The sequence below is a fragment of the Pygocentrus nattereri genome, chromosome 3 (genome assembly GCF_015220715.1).
Source record: "Pygocentrus nattereri isolate fPygNat1 chromosome 3, fPygNat1.pri, whole genome shotgun sequence".
Lineage (NCBI taxonomy): Eukaryota > Metazoa > Chordata > Actinopteri > Characiformes > Serrasalmidae > Pygocentrus > Pygocentrus nattereri.
The window spans coordinates 17,158,485-17,167,447 of NC_051213.1; the positions used below are offsets into that span (position 1 = coordinate 17,158,485).

Sequence of the window (8,963 nt, forward strand, 5' to 3'; positions counted from 1 at the left end):
ATAAATAAACAATCTTCTTCTTCTTTCGGCTGCTCCCTTTACGGGTCGCCACAGCGGATCATCTGCCTCCATCCTGCCCTATCCACTGCCTCCTCTACTTTCAATAAACTAATTAAAAGTATATTTTGGTGTAGTGATACCATGGCGAAATATGTAAATAAATAAAAAAATATTAATAAACTATCAAAACATATGTGTTGGTGTAGTGATACTAAATATATATATATATATATATATATATATATATATATATATATATATATATATATTACACACTGCTCACAAAATAAAGGGAACACTTAAACAACACAATATAACTCCAAGTAAATCAAACTTCTGTGAAATCAAACTGTCCACTTAGGAAGCAACACTGATTGTCAATCAATTTCACAGCTGTTGTGCAAATGGAAAAGACAACAGGTGGAAATTATTGGCGATTAGCAAGACACACTCAATAAAGGAGTGGTTCTGCAGGTGGGGACCACAGACCACTTCTCAGTACCTTTCTGCTTTCTGGCTGATGTTTTGGTCACTTTTGAATGTTGGTGGTGCTTTCACACTCGTGGTAGCATGAGATGGACTCTACAACCCACACAAGTGGCTCAGGTAGTGCAACTCATCCAGGATGGCACATCAATGCAAGCTGTGGCAAGAAGGTTTGCTGTGTCTGTCAGCGTAGTGTCCAGAGGCTGGAGGCGCTACCAGGAGACAGGCCAGTACACCAGGAGACGTGGAGGAGGCCATAGGAGGGCAACAACCCAGTAGCAGGACCGCTACCTCCGCCTTTGTGCAAGGAGGAACAGGAGGAGCACTGTCCTCCAGCAAATGACCTGCAGCAGGCCACAAATGTGCATGTGTCTGCACAAACGGTTAGAAACCGACTCCATGAGGATGGTATGAGGGCCCGACATCCACAGATGGGGGTTGTGCTCACAGCCCAACATCGTGGAGGACGCTTGGCATTTGCCAGAGAACACCAGGATTGGCAAATTCGCCACTGGCGCCCTGTGCTCTTCACAGATGAAGGCAGGTTCACACTGACATGTGACAGACGTGACAGAGTCTGGAGACGCCGTGGAGAGCGATCTGCTGCCTGCAACATCCTTCAGCATGACCGATTTGGCAGTGGGTCAGTAATTGTGTGGGGTGGCATTTCTTTGGAGGGCCCTCCATGTGCTCGCCAGAGGTAGCCTGACTGCCATTAGGTACTGAGATGAGATCCTCAAACCCCTTGTGAGACCATATGCTGGTGTGGTTGGCCCTGGGTTCCTCCTAATGCAGGACAATGCTAGACCTCATGTGGCTGGAGTGTGTCAGCAGTTCCTGCAAGATGAAGGCATTGAAGTTATGGACTAGCCCGCCCGTTCCCCAGACCTGAATCCGATTGAGCACATCTGGGACATCATATCTCGCTACATCCACCAATGCCATGTTGCACCACAGACTGTCCAGGAGTTTGCAGATGCTTTAGTCCAGGTCTGGGAGGAGATCCCTCAGGAGACCATCCGCCACCTCATCAGGAGCATGCCCAGGCATTGTAGGGAGGTCATACAGGCACATGGAGGCCACACACAATACTGAGCCTCATTTTGACCTGTTTAAAGGACATTACATCAAAGTTGGATCAGCCTGTAGTGTGTTTGTCCACTTTAATTTTGTGTGTGACTCCAAATCCAGGCCTCCATTGGTTAATAAATTTGATTTCCATTGATGATTTTTGTGTCATTTTGTTGTCAGCACATTCAACTTTGTACAGCACAAAGTATTCAATGAGAATTTCATTCATTCAGATGTAGGATGTTATTTGAGTGTTCCCTTTAATTTTTTTGGTGTGTGTGTGTGTGTGTGTGTGTGTGTGTGTGTGTGTGTGTGTGTGTGTGTGTGTGTATATTTTTATATATATATATATATATATATATATATATATATATATATATATATATATATATATATATATATATATATATATATATATATATATATATATATATATATATATATATATATATATATATATATATATATAGCCTTTAAGAATGATGTGTGTAAATGAGCACTGTTCTGATTGGCTGTATTGTAGTTTTACTTTACTAAAAAACAGTCCTAGCTGAAAATCTCTTCACACCTTCAGTGTGAATGGGCGGAGCTAAACTTCTGTAAGCTGAATAGATAAATGCTTGTCAATGCACTAGAGGTGGATGATAATTTTCCTTTTGATGCGATACCAACTACTATAAAATACTAATCTCCTAATACCAATACTGATTCTGACACTTTTTAAATGTGGTATTCTTTGTGATTTTATCAGTAAAAAAGTGGACAAAAAATTGTCTTTGCATTAGCATTAAATAAACAGGTGATAGTATGAGGGAAGACTGATTGAGGGAGGGGAGAAAACTCTGAGAACTTGGGCCGGAGCTCCCCTTGAAACTGTGGTAGGACTATCACAGGAGTGAAGAACAGGGAGGGCGGTTTTGGGAACTGCAAGAACCTTGTCAGGGGACACAGAAGGTGTGAATTATAGGGTGTAAGATTGGACGGAGGAAGGGTTTCACGCTTCCTCCTCCTTCTCCTCCCAAACTTCAGGTATTCCATAACTCCATTAAGTTTCCGATCTCTTTGAGTTATTTTTAAAGAGTGAAAAAACAATGAGTTTGCGGCTATATCATTACTTTGAGCTCTGACATCCTAATATAATTGGGTTATGGAAACATATATCTATGCTCGGCATCTGCAAGAGAGGATGATCAGCTCTCCATGTATTTGCTGTGTAGGATGTTCAGCAGGCCCAGCTCAGCACGCCAGCTCTTAAAATCACCACTAGGCGGAGCCCCCGAGTCTGCTGGCAGGCAGACATGCAGTGGAGGGAGGCGTGAGGTATGCAGCAGTTTGGCTACTGCCACAGTTCTCAACGTTTAGAGACGCGAAACTCGTGAGTCGCTTTGTTTTCTTTTATGACGCTTTAGCTTTTCATCCATTATATATCTGTAGGCCGTCTCGGCTTTCCCGTTTCTGAGCGTAAAGGTTTTAAACACTCCATTCTCGGTTCATGACTCAGCCGTTTGATGTTGCAATAAGAATGTAATCTTGGCCTCTCACTCACTTCCAGAGAAATCAGGCAGCGACGCGAAACCCCCGCATACATAATTCATGAGCTCCAGTCTGCCATAGCACGTGTTTTCTCACCTCAGTCATTTTTTTTGTCGTGTCTGAGGTGTTCCTGTTTAAGTCTGGTAGTATGTGCTGCTGTGCTTCACATGCTGTAAGTGTTGAACTGTGAAGTCTTGTTGACTTATAAGGTAAGTAGACGAATTTAAAATGTAATGGCATTTTATATCAGTAGCCTTCATTTCTCCTTGTAATTCTTCTCTGTAGAAGGGAAAAACAATGTGGCTGATATTGCTTAACTGGAGAGCTGCTGTTGAGTGCCTTTCAGACTGTCAGCACTTGTGTTGTCATTTTGAAGTTGAGCGCTATCTAACATCTATATAACAGCTGGCAAACCTATTAAATGTGATTCAGGAAAATGCCACTGCCCAGTCTTCTCACACATTCCTGCTAGAGTGGTCAGGGAAGAGTTTCCACAAGGGAATCGGCCTTATTGTAGGGAAGAATGTGGTGGGTGCAGGGAGCCTGGAGGAAGAGCCACCCTGTGACTGCTGCAGAACAGAGACGTTTGTGTGTGCTGCTGGTTGGCATGACTCTCAGAGGGACTGTATGTGATAATGCTTTTCCAGTGAGTCAGCCACACTAGGAAGGCACTCCCTAGCCTTAGAAGGCCGGCTGGAGCCTATTACCAACCCTGGGTCCAGGACTGTCAATGTCGATTGTGTTAGTAATCGAATAGTCTACCGATTATTTTGGCATTTCGTTGAGCTTTTAAAAGGCCAGGCAATAAAAATGGACTAAAGTGGAACAACAGACCATGCACAGCCATTCAGAGATTCCAAAATATATTTTTAGAAAAAAGACAAGCAAAGCCCATGAAAAGACCTTTTGAAGAATTTAATATGCATTATCATCCAATGAACTGACAAATATGCATTGCAAGTTTATTGAGATGCTCTGTTTGAATGTATTATGTTTCTAGTTGGAGCTTAATGAAGTAATGAGAGGCCTGTTTTCATTAAACATTGTGGAGGATCTGCTGTAGTTGAACATCAGCTTCCTCATTATAGACAGAGAACTCCTACTGGATTGACTCATTTGCTGGCATTTCCTAATGCTCTTCTATTTCATATGCAGTGATCTTCCAGTGCTCTGAATAGTTAAGTGTTGCTCCCATCCAGTGTTTATAAAGGCTTGTACGCAAAAGGACTGTAGAGGAGGAGAAGACTTTAGGTAAGAGCTTGCTAGAGTTAAAAATATTGGTACACAACCGAAGTGCCCTCCCAGCCACCTGTCAGTCGCCTTCTTTCCACACACCTGATTGGACGGTTCATTTTTAGGAAGCCACCCCTCTGCAATAAATATTAGACCAGTTTTATCTTGATCGCAAAAGTGGCCTGGCTGGACATTTTTTCTTTGGACATGGTCTCTGTAGCTTCTTGCATTTAAATGGATGTATAAGATGTTTTTTGGTGTTCTTTGATCCTTTTAGTCCTTGGATTTCTGAATGTCTTATTTTCCTCAGTGGATTTGGATGGTAAGAGGGGAAAATGGGACAAGGAGGCTTGTCTGAGAGGAATTGGAGATTATTTGTGCTGTTACAGAGTGAGTCTGAGAGGGCTTTTTTTGGATTCTTGAATGTTCTGTTTTGATTCTGTGCTGACTGTGCACTATGATTCCAGCTTGTGCTGTAAAGAACTAAATAAACAAACAACAAAAAAAAAACAACAGTACAACAGAATGAGAAGAATAAGAAAAATCATAGTCTCCCAAAGGACCAAAATGAGAAAGAAAGAGAGGAAGAAGGAGACGGAAAGTTTCAAAGAAAGAGGAGACAGTAAAGGCTCTGCTCTGCTCACTTCGGTGTGGCCCCGCCCTCTCATTCCCAGTCCCTCCCACTTTGCCTGTCTTACTTTTCCTGTTAGGGAAGGGTTGAAAGGCAGCGCGCCAGGACCAGAGACGGAGTGAGCAAGGCACACCAGACGCTCTGAAAGTGCACAGCTACAGAGAGAAGCAGCAGCTGCAACCACAGCAAGCTTTCCTGAACATACTCTGATCTGCGTAGGAGCTTTGCTCTGCAAGACCTCCCTCTACCAGGTGAAGTTATCTACAGTAGGTTTATTACTACTGCTTGTTTTATTTTTACAGTGGATTGTTGAGGTGGAAGTTAAGTTAAAACAGAGGGCAGGGCACAAGCTGCATTAATGGATTCTGCCCTTTCAGTTTTGCTTTCCTCGGCATTGCAGAGAGTAAAGTTTTCCAGGTGGTGGGGGTAGGAGGAGGGGTGTGTCGTAAGGACACCTCATTGCAATGTCAGGAATTGTCTTTACAGCATGGTGTGAAGGAAAATGGGAAACTTAAATATATGGCTATGTCCATGGCTGTTTATCTCTGTATGGCATAATTTTGGATTCATAAGTGTTTTGCTTTATAATAAGGTTGCATGTCTGAGTGTAATGTGTTTAAACCATGTCGAAACATAACATCTGAAACTATTGAGATTTGAGTCAAATGAGGATGAACAAGTGTGCTTTACACTGAAGGCGTCAAGTTTTGCAAGTTGTTGGTGAAAAAATAAATATTTCGTCCTCTTGGTGAAAAAAAATGAAGGGCTAGAGTTGTTTAATTATATTTGATTTAACTCCAGACTTTTGCAGCTTACCGTCCTCTACATTTTTTTGTGTATGTAGCAACACACCTCACCACAATTATGTAAATTTACGTGGAGTTCCAAGGGTGTGGCACTGAAAATGGAGATGGTGGGTGGATGGACAGATGGAGGAGGAGGGAGGCGGAGGAGAAGTTGGAGTATATGAAAGATTTAAAGTTTTGCCTTGAATTAATATAAATTTTAAATAAATAATTTTTATGGTCTTTCACATGACTTTGGATATCTGTGTTAGATTAACATGCGATTTCTCAAAATCTGCACATCAGTTCAGAGCTGTAAATCTCCGTTCTTCTCTTCTCCATTTTTCTTTTTCATCCCTATCAATCCTACTTCTCTTTTTCACTCTTCTCCGTTCTTCTTCTCCATTCCTGTCTGTTCTTCTCTATTCTTCATTCTTATTCTTCTCTTATGCTTCTCTTCTGTTCTCCAATCTTCTTTTTTCATCCCTATCAATCCTTCTTCTCTTTTCCATTCTCCTGTCTTCTTCATTCTGCTCCTTTCTTCTTCATGCAGCTTCATAACAGCCCTTATAAGTCTAAAGACCAGTGATGGAGACTCCGGCTCAGAAGCGCAGCAGCCGTGGTGGAGCGACCACCGTGCTCTCGCCCGCCCGCATCACCCGGCTGCAGGAGAAGGAGGACCTGTGCAATCTGAATGACCGCCTGGCCGTCTACATTGACAAGGTGCGCTCTCTGGAGGTAGAAAACGCTGGGCTGAGGTTGCGCATCACCGAGTCGGAGACAGAAATCAGCCGAGAGCTGGGCGGAATGAAGGCGGCATATGAGACCGAGCTGGCTGACGCCCGCAAGACCCTGGACTCTGTGGCCAAAGAGAGAGCCCGGCTGCAGCTGGAGCTCAGCAAAGTGCGTGAGGACTACAAGGAGCTCAAGGCCCGGTATGAAAAGAGATAATACACTTAACAGTCTTAGAATAATAAATCATTTTATTTGCCAAATTCACTTGCATGTACTTAAATTAACCTTAGTAAAGGCTTTTAAAAATAATGCATAACAGTGTATAATCTAAATCCACAGTTTAGTAAATTTATTGAACATTGAATTGACTGTAGTTGTCTTTTACTGTTTCTGTATTTCAGAGGATCCAGTTGTCTACAGGAATTAATATTGCACTGTTCTTATGAAGTTTGTGTGCTTTAATTTCCTTTAGTTTCCTTCATAGCTCTTTTTTTGTGTGTCCATTACTGCATTACACCTTAAAGTGTAAGCAAACATGCCACTTCACATCTTCTGTTTCCTGAACATAAAACACTTTAAAATAACTGCCAAAACACATGTAGTTCTCCTATATCCTTCAAGCTACAGCGAACAGGAATTCCTTAAGCAGGAATTTGCCACTCACACGCTGTGCCTCTGGGGCTCTAAATCTTGTCCTTAACTAACTTTTTTCACTATGGCGTCAGTTATGGATTTCCCAGCTCTTTACGTTCAACACCTTCAAAATCGATTGCTGTATTTTATTGTGTAACGTGGTGGGAGTGTTGCCTGCTAGCTAGTACTACACATGCAGCTAGAGTACTATGCACTGTGAAGCCCTTCCCTAAGGCACATTGCAGCACATTACAACAGAAGTCTTGTAACCTCAGATGTGCAAGGCATCTCCCTACCTGCGGGGGCATGTGATCTAGGAATGATTCAGGAATGTAAGCAGAACTGTCTCACCACACCCCATCATGGCTACATGAGCATGTTTACTTTTCCTTCTTAAGTAAAGATGTGCTAAATAGTTACGCCAATTCAACTCAAACTTTTGCCCAAGCAGAGGGTTTTATTAGGAACTGTAGTCTCTGTATAGGGGTATATGATTATAGAAAAAATATAACAACTGATACTTCAGGAGTCTTTTGCAATACAAGATTTGCACAATGCCATGTCTAAAGAGTACAATCAGATAATGTGATAAATCACATCACAGTGCACTTTTCCAGGCATATCAAGTCAACAGTTCTAAAAACACTGACCAACAGCATGTTTTATTACAAAGAAGGCAAAGTTAGTCCTGTTTAATATGATTTATGCAGTGCAGTATTTGAAACAATGAATACGAATAATAAATAATTCTATTTATGTTCTTGATAGAAATGTTTTAATGTGGCTCTACTGGTTCATTTTTGTCTCTTTCAGCTTTTCAAATCTCAGCTAAATATTGTGGTGTTCAGTATTATGTTTTAATTATACTGTCATCTGCAGAGGCTTGAACACTCCTGAACAGACCATGTTTTTTTCAAAGTGAACATTTTCACTTTTTTCGTTTATTTGCTAAATTTAACAGATTGGAAAACTAACAAGAAATATATGTTAAAATGTGTCATAACTTTTGCATAGGCCACATTTTATATTTTATTTAATTTCAAGCTATTGCAAATTAATATATCCCACCGTTCTATCAAAAACTGTGAATACAGTGATTTATTAAACGTTTCACATTCCACTAAATCCAATGGCAGCCTTAATTATGCTCTCTTTGTAATTTAAAATGTTGTTCAGTGTTCATTAAGCAATTTTGACATCCACCATATGCTCAGATAAGCATACTGTGATGGGATGCTATTTACCAAACTAATGATAAATATTATGTTGGCTTCCCCAGCAAGAAAGCACATTATTTTCAAGAAAGCAACTGCAATCTGTGTCCACTTTGACACAGAGACTTTTTCCAAACCCAACCTCAAAATATTTGTTCTGTTTTGCCCAGAGGGAACATTTCAGGTGAATCAAGACCACGTACTGGAACTGGAACACATGAATTGTGTTTTACATACGCTTTCCTCAGTTCTTTTGCCTGCTTAGGAATATTTAAGCTTGGGTACACTAGATATGTAAATATGAAAACGGTGACTGCTTACAAAACTGCCACTGACTGTCAACATAGTGCATTTACAGCCATGGCAACACCTCCGGAAGATTAGAACATGCAGACAGGCAGTTTTCTATGTACTCATTCACTGAGCGCAAACATTGTCACATTATTAGAGTTTGTCTCACTGTCATTGAAGTAGCCTTCGACTGTGCCAGTGTGTGTGTAAACTGGGCGTGGGCCAGTCCTGTTAGGCGCAGACTTTGAAGCTAAACTCTCACAGGGTATTTGCATCCATAAAGAGTCATGGATGGTTATCTGAACAAAGATAGCACTGTGCAGAATTTTTCTGAGCCAAATACGATTGTTG

The 8,963-nt window shown here is 41.3% G+C and overlaps 1 protein-coding gene across 3 annotated transcripts in view; it reads left to right on the forward strand.

Annotated features, from left to right (window-relative positions):
• Window positions 1-2,846: 2,846 nt before the first annotated feature.
• Window positions 2,847-8,963, forward strand: part of lmna (lamin A) — a 28,641-nt gene continuing 22,524 nt past the window's right edge. Inside the window, exons 1-3 of one of the 3 annotated variants that reach the window (XM_017682041.2) lie at window positions 2,847-2,932; window positions 5,034-5,220; window positions 6,293-6,674. In XM_017682041.2, coding sequence (XP_017537530.1) covers window positions 6,328-6,674 — 347 coding nt within the window. In that variant the 5' untranslated portion in view covers window positions 2,847-2,932; window positions 5,034-5,220; window positions 6,293-6,327. The other 2 variants (XM_017682039.2, XM_017682040.2) reach the window with 2 other exon arrangements.